Source organism: Typopeltis vanoorti, chromosome 8, assembly GCF_054136105.1.
Source record: "Typopeltis vanoorti isolate ZY-2024b chromosome 8, IOZ_Tvanoo_1.0, whole genome shotgun sequence".
Lineage (NCBI taxonomy): Eukaryota > Metazoa > Arthropoda > Arachnida > Uropygi > Thelyphonidae > Typopeltis > Typopeltis vanoorti.
In genome coordinates, this window is record NC_143556.1 from 78,709,157 (window position 1) to 78,730,540 (window position 21,384).

The window sequence follows — 21,384 nt, forward strand, 5'->3', positions numbered from 1 at the left end:
CATCTTCTCTTCACCTGTCTCCTTATATCTCTTCCATGCCTCTTTTTCGCATGCAATTCCTGTTTAATATTGTTTGTCATCCACTTTACTCCAAATTGTGTCCTCTTGTTCACTCGTGGTATACAACTTACCATTGCTGCTAACAAATATTCTTTCATAATTTCCTATGCACTAATGATATCCTGGCCTTCCAATTTCTCCTTCCATGAAACTTCCCGAAGTTGATGTCTTAGACTACTGTAATCACCTGCCTTATAATTCCACATACGTTCCTGTCTCTTTGATACTCCTGCATGTCTATTCATTTTCCAAGTCAAAACCATATGGTCACTCTCCAACTGGTGGGAGAGATGTCATCTCAGTTATTATCAACTCCTCTGATGCGATAACCAAATCCAAAACTCCTGAACCTCTTGTTCCCTCTATTACATGTTGCCTAAGACATCTGTCCCTCAAGAATTCTAGAAATTCCGTTCCCTTATTGCTACATGCATCTTCCTCTCCCCAATTTATACTACTGTAGTTAAAATCTCCCATAATGATCATTCTTCTTGCACTTGCCAAACTCAACTGCCTAAACAATTCCTGGTCCCCACCCTCTGTGCTCCTGGGTCTGTAGCAACACCCCACTAAATATCCTGTCTTGCCCACCTCTACCTCACACCTATGCTTTCAAAATCATTAGTGTCACTTCCTTCCAAAGTCTCCACTTTTAGAGGACATAGGTCGTCACTTATCATAAGCAGTACTCCACCACTACGCTTTCCCTTCCTATCCTGCCAAAAAAATGCTATACCCAGCGACTTCTATTCCTGTTATTATATCCTCTTCTGTCAACCACGTCTCAGTGACCCCAATAATTTTTGGCCGGGCTGATGCTATCTGCACCACCAATTCCTCTCCCTTATTCTGGATACTCCTGACATTAGTATATAGCATATAAATGCTGTTTCTATACCCAGCATTATCCCCTCTAGACTCCACTGGGCTCGGTGTTACCTGATGTCATCCCCCTTTTCCCAAGTACCCATTCCCACAAGAGGCCACCCCTGCTACCATTCTCCCTGGGTTATCTATACTACTTGAATGTTGAAAAAACATTAATGGATCTCACAAAGCTTGTTATTGAAGTCAGTGGACTCATTACATGAGTTTGTCACTCAAAGACATTCAACTTGTTTGCTGTCTGCAAAAAAATCTGCACTCACCACACTTTCTGGCAGTGCATCCCACTTGTGTAACACTCTCATGATGAAAAAAAAAAAAAAAAAAAAAAAAAATCTGCTCATTACACAACTCCCAGGAATGGCCTCTTTCCTCCCATTCTTTCCTCCATTCTGATTAATTCTTTCTGCATGAATCCGATACAAAATTCTCATAAACTGATATGCCTTTATCATATAATGGGCTCTGCAGATAGCAGTCCCTCAATCTGTCCTCATATTATTATTATTATTATTACATGACACCTCCAGGGAGTCCAAAGACTCATCAAGGGAGGGCATCTGCTCTACAACTCTGTCTCCACCACTCAATCCACCAACTACAACAAACCGCAACCACACCAATGCCATCTACCACTCGCCACCACAAGTATTTTCACAGAAAATCACAAACATCCATGCCCACGGCAGGATTTGAACCCGCAGCCTTTTGGCTGGAGAGCAAATGCAATCTTGTTCAACCACAACTATAAATTACCAACTACAGTAACTATTAATTATATACTTGGTTTTATCCTTCATCCAAGTGCAAGCAAACAAAGTTTGCACCTGAAGTACCTTCAAGACTGGGACAACTTGTGGTAAAGGTGGTATAAGCTCTCATCACTTGCCTTAGTATCTCATAATGTAAAGCACATCTCCTTGCGGACATGTATAATGCTATGCATTAAGGGAAGGGTCACTACCCAGACCAGTTTCTACCTTTACTGAGGTCTCATCAGTGGGAGCCAGGTCCAGAGGTGGTGATACTAAGGTGGAAGTAATGGAGAAGTCATATTTACCTATACGAGTTGCCAAAGGGTGTCACACCCTATTATTAAAATTCTCTGGATTACAGATAAGTTTATGGAAGTTTTTTCACTTGACTATGCTACCAGTTATATACTTTGTTTTATCCCCCATCCAAGCACAGCAAACAAAGTATATGACTGAAGTACCTTCAGGACTGGTCCTGAAAATACTTCAGTACTGAAGTATCGCTGTATTGATTATGGAGAATGAACCATCATCTGCAGCACTTAGTTGCTGTACTTTGTAAAATAACATGTTGAAATGTTAATGTTGAGATCAATTTAAAAAAAAAATATATATATATTATTATTATTAACACCAGACCTCCATGCACTCAAAAGAATCATTGTGGGAGGTACACATTCTTACACCTAAGTCCATCAAACTGTGCTTTAAACTCATTCACTACATCTGCATTTACCACAATGTCAGGTAATGCAATTCCACTCACCGAACACTCTCCATTAAAGAACTTGATTCTTATGCCACTGATCACACCCTCCTTATACAACTTTATGTGGATGTCCCCTTGTTCTATCCCCTTTTACCCATTCTATAAAAAATTTCTTCAAAATTAACCTGGTAACAATCCTTTACCAACTTAAATGATTTAATCATATCCCCCTCTCTTCCTCCTATTCACGTCTCTGCAAACTACATTCCTTTCATATTCCACATTCCAAAGACCAGTTGCCACCTTAGGCAGTCTTCTTTGAATCCCATCCGATATATCCTCATCACCATGAAAACCAGGGATCGAATCTGTGCACAATAATCCATACAAGGCCTGATAAAGGCATTATACAATAGAACCAGAATCTCCCTATTTCTGCATGTTAAAGTGCTATGCATCATTTCTTAATCTGATGTGATCTAGTGATGATACCTGGCCAGCCTTGGTCATCCTCTGCTGTAAAAACAGGTCACCAAATCCATTACGGTAGTCCAAGTGTGGCCGATTCAGGATCTTTTAAAGCAGAGCTGTAACTTTATTTCTACACCATTTGCCTGGTTCTTCTCAAAGAGCTTTTCAGCCAAAGGCTAATTAGCTGATCTCATACAAAGGTGACAGTTTTTTCTTGGAAACTCAAGCTTTCTATCCCACAAAACAGGCAAACCTGCTGGAGAGCGTAATTAACAGACATAATACACTAGCCTTATTGCCTTAGTTGTTTCAGATATAATTTCATATAACATCTATCCATCCTTGCCTTCTACATTTCAGAATCTTGCACTTCACAACATTGAATTGGCGACTTACGCTGTCTAACCAAAAGTCTTCTGGTGAGCCAACCAGCTTGGCCCCCATTGCTGTATCCAACTTTGTATCTGCACATATTTAAACCTTTCTCAACACTATTTGACTGTCATTGTAGCAAACATCACTATGATAAACTCACTGACTATAGCATACTACCAAAAATTCCAAATTAACCTGGCATTAGTAAGGTGGGGTGTCACAGACCCCAAAAATATAGAAAGAAATAACTGTGACACTGCCACCTTACTAATGCCGGCTTAAAGCTCCATAGGCACAATATTCTGTTAAATGAAATTCAGTATTCCTGTGGTTCCTATGAATTTGTTATAGTGAGAGTTGACTAAAACAAATTACTGTATTTGCCGGCATATAAGCTGCACTTTTTTTCTTTGAAAATAGGTCTGAAAAACAGTGTGTGTCTTATATGCTGATACTCAGTTTTTTATTACTTTCATTTCTGGAAATTTTCTCTGTTCTGAGTTACACGATTTCTTTCTTGCTTCCTTGAGGTGTGTGAGAGCATTCCAGTTACGTAGAGTTCAGCGGATGCGTTGTCATCTATGATCACAGCTATTAAATCACAGATATGCTGTTAAATTTTCTCTAAATTTCTTGGCAAATTATGGCTGAAAAACATCGACATTGAATACAAGCAATATTACAAGCAATTGTATGCAATATTGCATACAAGCTACGTTGCGTATGCTAAAGAACATGGAAACAGGGCTGCAGAGGCATTTCGAGCCACCCCAACTGAGAAAATGGTAAGAACTTGGCCGAATCAGGAAGAGGATCTAAAAAAGCAACTCACAGTAAACATAACGTACGAAGTGGAAACTGCAAAATGGCCAGAACTTGAGGCAGAACTGAATACTTGGATTTTAGACCACAGAAAAGCAGGACTTTCAGTGTCTACAAAAATGATTATTCATCAAGCGAAAGCGATAGCCACTAACAGAGGGATCGCCAACTTTACTAGGTCAACATCATGGTTCATGAAGAGAAATCAGATATGTATGCAGACTAAAACAAAAATATCACAACAGATGCCAGCTGAATATAAAGAAAAAATTATTGAATTTCATTATGTAAATTCATTATAATATTCAGTGTTAAAGTTTTTTTCCAAAAAAATGTGTATAAAAAAGGGGGTGCATCTTATACGCTGGCAAATATCGTATATAATTTGTTGACTGTATAATTTAAATAGTGATGACCCTGAAACAGATTCTTTTTGATGGCACACAGTTATTTTTCTCTTATGGATAGTGACACCCATACATAACTTGCACATATCTATTCAGCAGCCATTTTTCTATCCATCTCATTATCCTTATCCAACTCCTAATTAGACTTCTCCATTGAGATTTGAGACCTGAGAATCAATATTCAGCACCATTGATCATTCTTACACTTGCTTGCCTCAAGGGTAGCCCTGCCCAACTCCCCATAACCTGTTTTCCTCATTCTCCACTTCCATTCTGTCACTGAACAGCATTTTCTGCAGACGACGCTTAATTCCAGATCAATTCAAGTGCAAGCAATCAGTCATATACACTGTGTTAACAAAAGTATTTGGACACGTGTCCTGATGCTGATGATGGCCACTGTGATTTCAAATGAATTCAGAGTTCTAATTCATCTTAAAGATGTTCGATGGGGTTGAGGTCTGGACTCTGAGCCAACCGGTCCAACATTTCAACATTGTTTTGAGGAAACAAGTCTCAGACATGCTGTGTGGTATGGCATGGAGCATTGTCGTGTTGAAACAAGCAAGGAAGTACTTCCACAACATCAGAAGCAAGAGGCTGTCTAGGTAGTCATCAAACAGCATGGTTTTGGGCACATCCACCAGTGGAGCAAGCCCCATCCAACTGAAACATCCCCATACCATTATTGAGCTTTCACCAAACTAGACAGAATGATGCCATCATGCTGGAACTGTTCCCCAGGTAATCTCCAGATCCAAACATGACCATCAGAATGAAACATTTGGAAATGTGATTCATTGCTCCACAGAGCCCTTTTCTAATCATCTATCGTCGAGGAATGGTGTGAAAGACTCCAGTCCAAATGTCATTTGCCATTGAAGGGTTGAGGTATGGCTTGTCCGCATGCAGCTCTGCAGACAGTTCTAGTGCTGACAAATCTCTCTCTCTCTCTCTCTCCAGCATTTAACAGCTTGACTGCGAGGTCTGCCACTGATGATGATGTGCAGGATGCTCAAACATTCCAAGAATGAGCTTGGTCGATCTCAGTCATTCAGTGTCAGTGGCCTGCCAATAATTTGGAATTTTTGGTAGTATGCATTTTCCTGCTGTGGTAGCACTATCAACTTTCCATCTACGAACGACATAAGCAACAGTGGATTTCGATATACTGAGACAGGTAGCAATATCTTCCAATGTCAGACAGAATGACCACTGATGTGACACCCACCTACCGTCTTACATTGGAAGTTTGCCAGTTAAGCTATCTTGACATCGGATACAGTGCAAAACATGCAGCACATCCTGCCTTTTATTACAAAACTTAGGCAGATGCTCCCTGAATATATGCATGTGGTAGGATCCAAAATTTGCATGCACGTAAAGTGTCCAAATATTTTTGTCAACGTAGCGTGTATCTTTCTGTCCACCTACAACCTCCACACCACTCCTTCTGCTCAGCCCACACATTGAATCATTTGCAATCATGGCCTTCTCAATCTGCTCCTGTGATACCCTAGCAGTAGACTTACAATCTCTACTCATTCTCTTAAAAGACTTTTTAAGTGTGCTCTTTCTTTCATTACTGCTACCTTGTTATTCTTCTACCTTTCATGTGATCTTTCTTCTATCTCATTCCCATCATTTGCATTTTATTCATTTTCCCTCAATATTGCAATATTTTTATCTACTTGTTCTTCATGCATGCTCTTGGTCACTATTATTATTATCTACTCTGCTCTCTTGCTTTTGACAGGACCCACACTTCTGGTGCTGTTTTGAAACATGTTTGCTATTCTCTTTTACTGTTTTTTTTTCTCCAACCACAAACCTTTCATCTTAAATAATTAATACGTTATTATTACATGGATATTTCCATGGACTACAAAGATTCATCACTACAGGCTGATGTTTACCATTATTCACACTTATCATATTTCTGCAATATCCCAAGCACCTCCAATTGATATATTTTTATTTCCACATTAGGCTCTGTCACATTATCTATCTCTACTTGGATCATACGACATGGCAAAGTGATCACTCAGTAATCACAATTCTTCTGTCACCTCTATACCATCAAAGAAGTCATTATGGTTATTATTATTTTTTATTATAATAATTATAATAATAAAATTAGTATGTGGTATATAAAACGTAGTATGTGGCCTCGAGGGGGGCCACATACTACCTGCATATACAACATCCGATGGCAGTCCATTCCAAACCCACATGAGAGAAACATCTAAGTCTTCCCCCCCCCTCCTCCTTGATGGCATTAATTTCAAACTTCCAAGGATGTCCTGTCATCCTTTCCTCACCCTCCATAAAATGAAAAATACCATCTACAGAAATCCTATATGATCCCTTCAAAAGTTTATTAGTTTCAATCATATCATCCCTCTTTCTCCTGTTTCCTAGGGTCTGCAGTCTATAAATTCTCAAATTCCAAAACCGACCAGACCTGGACACAATAGTCCAAGTGAGGTCTTATCCAAGCCTTGTAAAGAAGCAAAATGATTTCCTTATCTTTGCATGTCAAAGTTCATTTAGCATTGTAGTTATGTATCCTCCGAGTTGAATGTTCTGCACTCATATTTTATTAGAAAGTCTTGCTTGTCCTGACTTTTTATCCATAGTGAATAGAGCATCCTGATAAATGGCAAGCAGTAACTTTATTATTCTCTCTCTATATATTTTATTTTTATTTTTTTAAATGCTGTGTGTTTATGAGTAAGAGTTGCAGTAAAAGTTATGTGCTTGCAGTGATTTTATCATGTGTGGGCTTGTTTGTTTATGATATCGTTAAACTTAAAGCTTAGTATAGTAACTGGCGAAGGAAAGATGACAGCAGCTTTGTCTTTGCAGGAGTTTAATTTTGATTTCAGTCATTTCCTGAAATGTGAGGTGTGCTATATGTATTCATTCGATTATGTAGATAAATTATGGATATTTATGATGGATGGAGGGAGGGCATGTGTGTGCGCGCGCGAAGTGTGAGCTGAATGAGGACTTGATGAGTGGTAACGTATTATGAGTTCACTTATTAACGCAACCGAAAGTGTTAGTAGCAAGAATCCCATGAGGAGGATGAGTGCTCATCTTATAGAAAAGAGGGACAGTGCTAAAGAGCAGCGAAAAAAATGGTAAAAAAATTTTGAAAAAGCAAACAACTGATATTAATGTTAGCAGAAGTTGAAAAACAGAGTGCAATTAAAATTAAGGTGGTGAGCATCCTTGACTGTGGACATGCATGTATGGCTGGCAACAAAATCGAGAGAGTGAATGAGAGCAAAAGTGTGATGCAAGATTTGACAGTTGAGTTCACTAAGATGAAATGGCATCAGAATGAAGTTAAGAGAATTTGAGATATGTATGGAAGAGTGAAAATGATAAAAATGAATAATATTGGTATAAAAGAAGTAACAAAAGAAACCACAAATTATTAGGGGTGTGGTGGATAAGAGGATGCACAAGGTTTGCTTTTAATTGAATGAATGAAGAAGTGAGTCGCATGAGTATAGAGAATGAGTCAAGAGATGTGCAAGACAGAAAGAGAAATGTGGAGACTCAGGGTGGATGGGAACACAGCTTGAGAAAGGTTGATACTCCAAGAGGATGTGAAATTTCTTATTCGGCTAAGAAACGATATGGGATGTAATATCCCTTAACTTAAACAAGTCATATGTCGCCGAATTGACGCCTTTGGCTCTTCATATATCTAATAACTTATTAGGACACCTCTCGGCAATACTCATAGAAGGGTAAGTTCTGTTCGCTACAAACTTGATATTAACTAGGTCTACCTACTCACTGATGAGACCTTAATAAAGGTTGAAACCGGTCTGGGTAGTGACCATAATGTAGAACAGAAATACTCATAATGTAGAACAGAAATACAGCTCCTAGGAGCTAAGTTCACATTATGGATAAATATCAAGAATAGTGATCGGAGCTTGCTCCACCTTAGACATGAGTTGCCTCAGCTTGCACTACCTTTAGGGTCAGTTGCTGCAGTATCCAGGTATTTGCTTATGCTTGGAATTGCCGAACTTTATATAGTTTCTACTATATTCGGCATGAAACTCTTTGAGTTTCTTATTCAGCTAAGAAACAATATAGGATGTAATATCCCTTAACTTAAACAAAGGAAGGAGAAGTGTTATTGATGATTGAGAAAGAGTTATGTCCATACAAGGCAGAGATGCAAGAGGGAAATAGTACCAGTGGTTTTAGGCAGTTTGGTGTGAAATAGAGTAAAATAGAATGAAATACTTAGTCGGATGTTGCTATACACCTGGTAATGCGGATGGTAGTGACCATGAAATGTATAATCAAATTATCTAAGCAAATAAGAAAAGGGTGATCATTATGGGCAATTTTAATTATAACAATATAGACTTGGATGATGAGATAGCAACTGGAAGTAAAGAAAATAAGTTTGAGTTTTTGAAGGACAACTACCTCTGGCAGTATGTAACAGTGGGCACACGAGGATTGGGGGTGTTAGATTTGATCATTTCATCAGAAGATGTGATTATAAATGAGGTTGCAGGAGTAGCTTCTGTGGCTAATTGGTTCAAAAGACATATTTTGGTGATTACACCACATTTTTTATTATTCAGTTATACAATATATTGAAATAATAGTTCCCGACAAGTTTTGTAAATCGTAGGATTTACATCTTCAGGGGGTAAATAGTATAACTTAAAGTTACATGGTGATCAGCATTCATATTTATAAATTTAGGGACACAAAAACACATGTGTTGAACAGATTATTTTATTAATTACTAATAAAATAAACTTGATGTTTCGACCCCTGTATTGAGGTCATCATTGGAAGGATACAAGTGTATAAGGAACCAAGCTACATGCTCATACCCTATATACCGGTAAACTAAATCTACTTAGTTAATTAATCCTTTTCCCTAGAATGACCTCTAGTGATAAAAAAAATAAATAAATAAATACAACTACAATAAACTGCTAAAGTCCTCATGTATTAATATTCTTCTGGATTTGTACAGTTCTGATTGTTATAATATGATTTCTTTCAGTTGCTGTTGAATGTTACAAACACTTCACCAGGTTGTCGTCTTGTAGTGGGATTTTTCTACGGCTAGTTTAGGTTGTTATACAGGTTGTAGATAGGTCCTTCACATTCTTGAAATGGTTAGGCCATCATTTTTGTTGAGATTTGGGTTGTGTTTGAACCTTTCACATGACTCTTTAAATTTCCTCTCAAACCAGGTTTTGGTGCGGTGTAGGAACTTGGTATTTTTCCAATCATTTCTGTGGTATGTTTGGAGTGTGTGGTCAGAAAGGCCGGTTTTTCCAAAATGGAGGTATTTAATGTGTCGTTTGTGTTCGTCTTGTCTGATTGGGATAGTTCGCCCTGTTTCCCCTATGTATGGTATGTTACATGTGCATTGTATTTTGTATACCCATGGGTGGGCTAGGTGTGGAAGAGGATCTTTAGAAGAACTGAGTAGGTGTCTTAACTTATTTGAGGGTTTAAAGGTGGTTTTAATGTTGTATTTGTGTAGTGTTCTGTCTATTTTTTCAGAAATGCCTCTAACATAAGGAATGTCAATAGCATTCCTGAAATCTTTTTTGTTTTTACTGGTATCTTTATGGAGGATCTTGTGAATAGTTTTTTTACTGTATCCATTTTTTATAAATGTTTGGTTGATGATCTTGTATTCCTGGTTTAGAGCCTGTTCATTAGAACAAATAGTTAGAGCTCTGTGTTTAAGGGTGTTTATGATACCTAGTTTTTGTGTTGGGTGGTGGTAAGAATTTTTGTGTATGTATTGGCCTGTGTGTGTGTAGGTTTGCGGTAAACTGAGAAGGAGAGACAGCCAGAAGGAAGACATGTGACAAGTGTGTGTCTAGGAAAGGAAGAGAGTTGTTTTTTTCCATTTTAATTGTGAATTGGATACATTTGTGTTGTTTGTTTAGGTGGCTAAGGAATGTATTTAGAACTTCGAGGCTGTGGGACCAAATGGCGAAAATATCGTCAACGTATCTAAGCCAAATTTTGGGCTTTAGACATGCTGTCTCTAGAGCATGTTGCTCAAAGTCTTCCATATAAAAGTTAGCTATTGAGGGGGAAAGCGGTGAGCCCATGGCTGTACCTTCTTTTTGAAGGTAAAAATAGTTTTGCCACATGAAATATTCGGAGCAGAGTACGTGTGCAAAGAGGGCCGTGATGTTGTGTGGAAATATATTCTGTAGGAGTAAGATAGTGTCATTGATTGGGACATTGGTGAAAAGGGAAGTTATGTCAAAGCTGACTAATAAATCTTGTATAATAAATTTAGTTTAATCCTTTATCCAAGTGTGAGCAAACAAAGTTTGCACCTGAAAGTATCTTCAGGACTGGAATAAGGTGGTACAGCACCAGGGCACTCCTTACAAAGGTGGAGCAAGCTACCAACACTCCTATCTCAGTATCTCCCATAATGCAAAACACATCTCCTTGCGGATATGTCTAATGTTATGCATTAAGGGAAGGGCCACAACCCAGACTAGTTTCAACCTTTATTGAGGTCTCTTCAGTGGGTTATATGGAAGACTTTGAGCAACGTGCTCTAGAGACAGCATGTTTGAAGCCCAAAATTTGGCTCAGATACGTTGACGATATTTTCGCCATTTGGCCCCACGGCCGCGAAGCTCTAAATACATTCCTTAGCCACCTAAACAAACAACACAAACGTATCCAATTCACCATTGAAATGGAAAAAATACAACTCTCTTCCTTTCCTACTGTCTCTCCTTCTCAGTTTACCGCAAACCTACACACACAGGCCAATACATACACAAAAATTCTTACCACCACCCAACACAAAAACTAGGTGTCATAAACACCCTTAAACACAGAGCTCTAACTATTTGTTCTAATGAACAGGCTCTAAACCAGGAATACAAGATCATCAACCAAACATTTATAAAAAATGGATACAGTAAAAAAACTATTCACAAGATCCTCCATAAAGATACCAATAAAAACAAAAAAGATTTCAGGAATGCTATTGCCATTCCTTATGTTAGAGGCATTTCTGAAAAAATAGACAGAACACTACGCAAATACAACATTAAAACCACCTTTAAACCCCTAAATAAGTTAAGATACCTACTCAGTTCTTTAAAGATCCTCTTCCACACCTAGCCCACCCATGGGTATACAAAATACAATGCACATGTAACATACGATACATAGGGGAAACAGGGCGAACTATCCCAATCAGACAAGATGAACACAAACGACACATTAAATACCTCCATTTTGGAAAAACCAGCCTTTCTGACCACGCACTCCAAACATACTACAGAATTGATTGGAAAAATACCAAGTCCCTACACCGCACCAAAACCTGGTTTGAGAGAAAATTTAAAGAGTCATGTGAAATGCTCAAACACAACCCAAATCTCAACAAAAATGATGGCCTAACCATTTCAAGAATGTGGAGGACCCATCTACAACCTGTATAACAACCTAAACTAGCCATAGAAAAATCCCACTACAAGATGACAACCTGGTGAAGTGTTTGTAACATTCAACAGCAACTGAAAGAAATCATATTATAACAATCAGAACTGTACAAATCCAGAAGAATATTAATACATGAGGACTTCAGCAGTTTATTGTAGTTATATTTATTTTTTTATTTTTTTTTTTTTATCACTAGAGGTCAGGCTAGGGAAAAGGATTAATTAACTATGTAGATTTAGTTTACCGGTATACAGGGCATGAGCATGTACCTTGGATCCTTATACACTTGTATCCTTCCGATGATGACCTCGATACAGGGGTCGAAACGTCAAGTTTTATTTTATTAGTAATTAATAAAATAATCTGTTCAACACGTGTGCTTTTGTGTCCCTAAATTTATAAATATGAAAGTATAACATAAAGTTTAAACAAGAGAAATTAATAAATACAAATCATAACCTTCTGGCTATTCATAAATTCAAGTAACAGAATGCAGATATAAAACATTATTGATGTTGAACAATACTGGACGCTGTCACGTGTTCTTGTTCTCGTTCATACAATCCGAGCTCAGCTTGAGGTAGATTTTTTATTAGAGCTGACCACACTTGATGGAGAATTAAACCTTGATTTTTATTGCATTGGGTTGGGTTTTTCAGCATATTAGCAGCTTCTTTAAATTTTCTATGTATGACATGGTTGTTTTTTGCCAGAGTACATCGTGTCCAGTGGAAGTGGTATGGAAAGCAAGACCCTCTTTTTGTTTTCTTTTGTATTGTACGTCTTTTTGGTGTTCAGCCATGCGTATTTCTCCAGATCTTCCTGTCTGTCTTACGTAGCAAATCCCACAAGAGCAATGGATTTTGTAGATGCCTGGTTTTTTAAGAGAATGATGAGGTGGTTTTGGTGGATGTAGGAATCTTGAGATTTTTTCCATAGGAAGGAAGGCTACTTTTTCGTTGTGTTTGTTCATTAATTTGCTTGTCTCTAACATTTTTGATATAAGGAAGCGAAATTGCGTTTTTGTAATCCTGTTTTATTGTATTGTTGGAGACATTTTAAGGATTCTCTTGATGGTTTTTATTTTATACCCATTCTGTTGGAGGATATGTGTTAAGTATTTTAGTTCTTCATTACATCTTTCTTGTGTTATTGTATGCTCTGTCTCGAAGAGAAATCTTCTTGAAAATGCCTCCAACTAATAACACAATAAAACAGGATTACAAAAACGCAATCTCGCTTCCTTATATCAAAAATGTTACAGACAAGCTAGCCATATTAATGAACAAACACAACGTAAAAGTAGCCTTCCTATGGAAAAAATCTCAAGATTCCTACATCCACCAAAACCACCTCATCATCCTCTTAAAAAACCAGGAGTCTACAAAATCCATTGCTCTTGCAGGATTTGCTACGTAGGACAGACGATCTGCAGATGGTTTTTAAATACGCATGTCTGAACACCAGAAAGACGTACAATACAAAAGAGAACAAAAAACGGATCTTGCTTTCCATACCACTTCCACTTGACACGATGTACTCTGGCAAAAATCGACCTGTTTTCTATGTCATACATAGAAAACAACTGCTACATAAGAAAATTTAAAGAAGCTGCTAATATGCTGAAAAACCCAACCCAATGCAATAAAAATCAAGGTTTAATTCTCCATCAAGTGTGGTCAGCTCTAATAAAAAATCTACCTCAAGCTGAGCTCGGATTGTATGAACGAGAACAAGAACACGTGACAGCGTCCAGTATTGTTCAACATCAATAACGTTTTATATCTGCATTCTGTTATTTGAGTTTATGAATAGCCAGACAGTTATGATTTGTATTTATTAATTTCTCTTGTTTAAACTTTAAGTTATGCTATTTACCCCTGAAGATGTAAATCCTACGATTTACGAAACTTGTTGGGAACTATTATTTCAGTATATTGTATAACTGAATGATAAAAAATGTGGTGTAATCACCGAAATATGTCTTATAAATGAGGTGTCAAATCACCCTCCAGTTGGTGAGAGTGACCATCAAGTGATTACCTGGGTGGTTGTCAGCAGTGCGAATAAAGGGTATGTGTGGAACTACAAGGCTGGTGATTATGAGGAGCTCAGGAGACAGCTTGCAGGTGTAGCATGGAATGAGGAGTTATCATGAAAGGAGATCAGTACAGCTTGGATGATATTCAAAAACTTTCTAGTAGAAGCAATGTCTAAATATATTCCAAGGGGTCAGAGGGCGGGATACAGGAAAAAGGCATTATGGTGGCTGCATTAGAGAAGTGGTAATAATCAATTCCATGAAGATTACAAAGAACAGGCAAGGTGGGTGGCTTGGTTAGTAAGGGTAACAAATATGAGCAGCAATTGGCTAATGAAGCCAAAAAGAATCGTAGGAAGTTCTTTTGATATGCAGCCAGGGAAAAAAAAGATGATTATGAAGGACGACATTGATTGGAGAAAATGGTATGAGGATAACTGCTGTGAAAGATATAGTGGAGATTCTTAATCAGCAGTTCATAAAGATCTTTCATTCTGGTGAATGTGACATTATGGAGAATTTAAGAGCAGTTGATGAGGAGGAGGAGAGACTGAGTGTAAGTGAACAAGAGGTATATGGGGAATTAAGGAAACTTGATGTTAATAAGACTGTGGAACTTGATAATATATCACCACGTATTTTGAAGGAATGCGCCAGTTGGCATCTGCCTTGATATATTTCTTTAATATGAGTCTTGCACTGGGTTGAGCTGCAAAGGAGTGGAAGGAGGGCAAGATAACTAAAGCATCAAATTATAGGTCTAGATATGTGTCAGATGTTGTGATTGGAGAGTCTGGTCTGAACCATGATTCGGAATTGAGTTGACAACAATAGTATTACCTTTGATGGACCACATGGATTTGCTAAAGGAAGGGCATGCTTTAGTAATTACAATATGATGATGACTTCATTGGACAGAGGAGAGGGATACACAGTAGTATACTTAAATTTTGCAAAGGCTTTTGATATAATACCGCATGATAAGTTGGTAGTCAAACTAGAGCAGATGAGGTTGGATATTACACCCTCTGTCCAAAAAGAAACAGAACTTTTGATAGAAAATAAAACACAGGCCAATTATAATTATTTAAATCATTTATTTCAATCAATATACTCTCCCTCACTTCGATACAGTGTTTGGCATGGTCAGTTAATTCGTTAAATGAGTTTTTTATATCAGTTTTTGGAATACTGTTGAGGGTCATGGTTACTGCCGCTTGAATGTTTTCAATGGTGTCGTATCACTTTCCTTTCATCGGCAAATGAAGTCAGGGGGAAGAGAAGAAAGTCACAGGGTACTAAATCAGGTGAATATGTGAGTGATCCAACATACAAACTTGGTTTTTGCTCAAAAACTGTCTCACAATTTTAGAACAATGAGATGGTTCGTTATCATGCAAAAGTGACCAGCTGCCTGCATCACGATATTCATGCCGTACGCGATGAATTCGCGCTATCAATCGCTTCAAAACTTCGAGATAAAACTCACCGTTGACCATTTGGCCAAGCGGAATGAATTCTTTGTGAATAATGCCCTTGGAATCATAGAAACAAATCAGCATTGTCTTTACTTTTGACTTCTCCAAGCAACTTTTTTTCAGATGCTCCTCTTCTGGTGGGCTCCACTCAGTTCTCTGGTGCTTTGTTTTGGGCTCATACTGAAAACATCGTTTTGTTTCCAGTAACAATCGTTTCAAAGAAGTTTGAGTCCTTGCAAAGTTTAATTCGATACATTTTTTGGTCATCAGTCAACTTGTAGGGAACAAATCGGGAATTCAGTTTACGAAGGCCCAAACTCTCGGTCAAATTGTTGTGCACAATTGATTTTGGAATCCCTAGCTCATCTTGAATCAATCTCCTGGATGATTTCGTGTTTCTTTGATGAAATCACGAACTTTGCAAAGGCTTTTGATAGAATACCGCATGATAAGTTGGTAGTCAAACTAGAGCAGGGGTTGGATATTACACCCTCTGTCCAAAAAGAAACAGAACTTTTGATAGAAAATAAAACACAGGCCAATTATAATGGATGTTAACTTCGTTCAGTTCAGTTTTTGGATGGCCCTGCTTTTCATCGTCCTCAAGCATCTCATGACCACTTTGAAATTGCTTAAACCACTCGTAAACTTGAGTACGGATTAAGCATTCATCACTGTATGCTTTTTGAAGCAGTTGATGCGTTTCGGTGAAACTTTTACCAAGTTTAACACAAAAGTCAATCACAGCTCTCTCTATTTGAAACTCATTTTCCGACCGTTCGTCAAAACACACTGGCACTCTTGGCACTATAACTCGTCTTCTAATGAAACAATGTTATAAACAGTTCACACAACACTAATGAAGGTTGTCGCTTTCCGCAACAAAAAGATACAACAGGTGGCACCACTAGTTTCTTCTATTTTCGAAAAGTTCGGTTTCTTTTTGACCAGAGGGTGTAGATTAGTGCATCGGATTGGAGATTGGCTCTCTGATAAGTATCAGCAAGTTGTATATGGGGGGGGGGGGGAGAATCCCAGAAGAGGAAATAACTAGTGGAGTGCCTGAGGGGACTGTTTTAGGCCATTGCTGTTTAATCTGTATGTCAGTGATATTGGCAACAATTTGGATGAAGATATTCAGTTGTTTCAGATGATGCAAAGTTGGGACGAACTATGAAGAGTAGAGCAGATGTTCTGATCTTCAAGAAAACTTAAATGGGTTCATTGAAATGACATGGGAGTGGGGATGCCAATTCAGTGTTGCAAAATATAAGGTTTTAAGGGAAACAAAGATGGGATGTAGAATTTATGCTTGATGGGGATATATTATTGGAGGTGGAGGAAATAAGAGATCTTGGAATAATGGTGGATAAGGATCTAAAATTTAGAGGACACATAGGCCAAAATTGTGAGGACAACACAACAAATTCTGGGAATGATGCAGAGGACACTGACTTGTAGAAGTAAGGCGATTCTTGTTCCATTGTATAAGGCTCTGATTAGGCTGCACATGGACTACTGTGTGGTCATCTTTTTTTTTTTTTTTTTCACAAGGACAAAGAGATGTTGGAAAGGATCCAGAGGTGACTGACTAAGGTAGTTTCTGATCTCTGGAATGTCAAATATGAGGAAAGGTTGAGATGCAATCTGCAGAGTCTAGAGGATAGGAGGGAGATGGGTGATATGATAGATACCTACATGTTAGTAAGGGGGTTGTTATAGGATCAATGTTGAAGAGATTTTATAGAAGATCGGGGAGAACAAGGGGTTATACCTGGAAGCTGTATAAGGAGGGTGTGAACTAGGGAGTGAGAAACAGGTTTTTGGCATGCAGAGTTGTGAAGGATTGGAATGCCTTGCCTCAGAGTGTGGTGTCTGCAGAAATGTGAGTGTTTTTAAGGTGCAGTATGATGAGCTGTGTGTGTGTGTGTGTGTGTGTGTGTGTGTGTGTGTGTGTGTGTGTGTGTGTGTGTGTGTGTGTGTGTGTGTGTGACAAAAGGATGTCCTAAATGAGTCTCTGACTCCATGGGGTTCATTTTCTTGTAGCATAATCCTACTAATATAATATGACATTGGATATTTCATCACAACAAAGTTCATGGCTTTACATTTATGAACATTGAACTGATCTCAATTTTCTCATGTCCACAATTCCCGCCTATTCGAATCATTCTGCTAGTACTGCATATCAGCTACATTCTTGATTACCTTGCCTATCTTTGTATCATCAGCAAATAGCTGTATGTTGCCTGTCAACTCCTTCCCAATGTCATTAAATGCTATTCAAGTGCAAGCCATTAACATATATTTATGTCTTTCTGTCCACTTACAAACTCCATACCATTCTTCCTGCTTAGCTCCCACATTGATTCATTTGCAATCATGGCCCTTCTCAATCTGCTCCTGTCATACCCTAGCGGTAGACTTACAGTTTCTATTCACTTAAAAGACTATTTAAGTATGCTATTTCTTTCATTACTGCTTTCATTATCTTGTTATTCTCACTACATAGCAAAAGAATTCTTTGAGATTTCCTTTGGCCTGCTCATCTAATTTCATCTCATATGGTTTTGCCTTCCTCTTCATACTGATCACTCTTCTTGTGTGTTTTGTATTGCTTATGAACCTGTTGATCATATTTCTCTCTTTTTTTTTTTTTTTAATCCCATGGTATTATTACACCAGATCATAGAGGTCAAGTTCATGTATTGTATACAGCACCTTTTCTGGGTTGTTATAGAATTCACATTTGGAAATATTCATACAGTTTAGCAAATGCATTGGTGATGCTTCCTCGATGTTACAGATTTTGCAGGTGGGGAAGACTTTTATGCCATTGCTAAACTTGATTGGTCTTGAGGTGAGAGATCATGGTAGTGGCACTGCGATTAAACTTAGAGTTGATGGTAGCTCCTGGATTTTCTGTTGAGTACCAGTGGTGAGTCATGTCCTGAAGAATTGTTCTTTTTATGTTTTCTTTTTGGGTGGTTTTAAAAAAAAATTGTGCTATCACTTGATGTTGCGGCCATTTTTGTTACTTCATCTGCAGTTTTGTTTTCCTTTAATCCCACATGGGATGGGATCCATTGGAAGATTATTTCGGAATCCTTATGTGGTTTGTTTTTTGCTATGTCTCTAAGTATTTCTTGATGGCTAGTGTAGCAGTTCTTAATAGCTTGAAGGGCTGCTAAGGAATCTGTGAAAAATATAAACTCCTTCGGGTTTTGTTTGTCCAAATATTGCAGTGCTGTGTTAATGGCTATTAATTCTGCATGGTATGAGTTGCATCCAATAATGTTAGTTATTTTTAGTTCTATATTATGAGAGCCATAGATGAGTATACCACTCCCAGAATTGCCATTTGGATTTTTGGAGCTATCTGTGTAGATCTTTATTGAGTCAGGTCCATATTTCATTATCTTTGAAAAGGCTAATGATCTCAAGATTTCAGGGTTTTCTAGGCTTTTTTTCTCATGTTTCCTTATTTCAGAGTTGATAACTATATTTTTTCTGTCTTGATTTGGAGGAAATGCTGGGTAGTCGGCTATTTTATTTGGACAATCCAAGGGAATTTTATTTTGTATGATTTCATGCATTGTTGATTTTTTCTTTATTCTGTTTGCTGGTTTCCAGTTTTTAAAAAGTTCACTTGTTCTATGATGTGCAAGGTTGGTTGTTTTTTCTACAAATTTAGTAAGATTTTCTTGCCACCTAATTTTTAAAGGAACAAGGTTGGATTCGAATTCTGCTATTTTTCAAGGAGTTGTATTTCTTAGTCCACATATGATTTTAGCTGCATTTCCCGTCATGGAGATATTTCTCCTTGCGAGGGGGATCTAGAAAGTTTTGATAAACATCTAGAATTGAATGATATTACAAAATTATATTAAAGCAAGTGATATAACTGCAAGAAAGAGCATAGTGGGTAGCAGAGTTATGAAGGTAAGTTATGTTCTTATATTCTTATATCCTCATATGTTCTTTCTAGTGGTTATATTAGTTGATTTAATATCATTTTTGTTCTAGGTTTTTATCAGAACTTTCCAGTCTTCCTCTCTCCCCTTGTATATATATCCTCCACATTTTCTTTATCTATAGTTTTTGCTTTAATTCATTGATTTAACTTTTCAATCTGGGTCTGCATGCTAAATTTCCTAAAATAACAGTTTGGCTGCCGTTATTTTGGTTTCTTTTTATTGTCATTTAGCTTTTCTATTGTGCTATGTTCCAAATAATCAAAACAACATTCTTACTTCCTAAGAAACTCTTTGCAATATACTTACAACCACTATAAAGAAAAATTCACTTACTATTCACAAATAACAAAGATTGATCTACTTATTATTCTATTTTTACAGAGCTCATTCTAATCATGTCATTCTCACAGCAGTAGTTGAATGTGGTAGTAGGATAAGTAATCTATTGTATCTATTTTTAAATTATACTTAACAATAAATCATATTCTTGTCTTTATCCCTTACCATAGCATGACATTTCAAGCATCCTTGATTATTAGGCAACTTGTATATGTAGTTATATCATCCAATAGTGCATTGTACAACTGAATCAATTTAATGTGAAGTCATCTCATTCTACAGTGTGGCCAAAAAAAAAAAAAAAAAATTATTATGTTATGGAATAAATGGGTGTTTTTTTTTTTGTGCCATACGATATGTACAAGGAGTCTAATGGTGAAGTTACCTATGTGCTTGTCCTTTGCTAAAAGAAAAAGATTATGATTTGTTATAAAACTCAGTTCTTTAATTCATTGCATTAATTATATTTTATTATTATTACTATAGGAAAATGGTCAGCAATTGGCAGAGTGTAGAGTTCGTTATTTGTCTTTTCTGGGTATTGGGCATAATGTTAAGTGAGTATTACTATTTATTTTATTTTATTTGCAACTGTTTTACTTGCATATTATGCATTTTGTGGAATGATATATGACAGAATTTACATTATATTTTCTTATACTTTATATAAGGAGTCACTTAAAGATCACAGATAACTGGTAGGAGTTATATATACAGAATACAATTTCACTGGCTAAAATATCAGATATAAACATTAGAATGGAATCATTTCTTGCCTCAAGGGCTCATTTTAGTGAGCATGGGCGTGGCAAACCCGAGGTACCTGATGCTGGACCATGCCTTACTCCATGTAATATACACTTCTCTTCTTGCTCCTTCCTCCCAATGCTATTAGAGTATTCGAGGGCTAGGGGTGAATCTTTCCTGCTTTGCTCTGTCATTTCATCTTATGCAGCCACCGAAGGGTGCAAGCTAGCCCCAATAGGTGCTGGTCCTAAGCCTGGATAAATGGCATGGGTTGACATCAGGAAGGGCATCCAGTCATAACACTTAACTTCCAGCTCTAGCTATGAACAAATGAGTCGAAAAGAAAGTGATACAAGGGCTAGGGCATTTTCCTTAGGCAGTGCACAGCCAGATCACCCTACAGCTGCGAGAAGTGGATGAGGGCTACCACATCGTGGGTGGATGCGGTTAAAGAAGCGAGCCCAGTGGGTGGAGAGAATGTTGCGAGTGAGAATGTTAAATGTAAGCATGGCTGGAAGGTGGCAGACATGATGAGCAAGAGGAAGTTGGATATTTTATGTGTGCAGGAGACAAGGTCGAAGGGGGGGGGGGGGAGGCAAAGGAGCTGGGAGATCGGTATAAATTGTTCTACTCTGGAGTAAATAAAGAGAGAAGAAATGGTGTCGGAATTGTGGTGTGTGGCCAAATGGACGGAGTACTGGAAGTGGGTAGGAGGAATGACAGGATCATGCAAATGAAGTTGGGTCTTGGAGAAGAGCAAGTGGTCATCTTATGTGTATATGCCCCCACAAGTTGGCTGCAGCAAAGGAAAAAGATGAGTT

General features: G+C 37.7%; 1 protein-coding gene across 1 annotated transcript in view; it reads left to right on the forward strand.

Moving 5' to 3' along the window:
- LOC150104147 (protein Fe65 homolog) overlaps positions 1-21,384 on the forward strand; it is a 554,216-nt gene that overhangs the window by 446,262 nt on the left and 86,570 nt on the right. Inside the window, exon 15 of the mRNA XM_090396406.1 lies at positions 20,303-20,373. Within this exon, the coding sequence (XP_090252532.1) occupies positions 20,303-20,373 (71 nt within the window). The remainder of the gene's footprint in view (positions 1-20,302; positions 20,374-21,384) is intronic.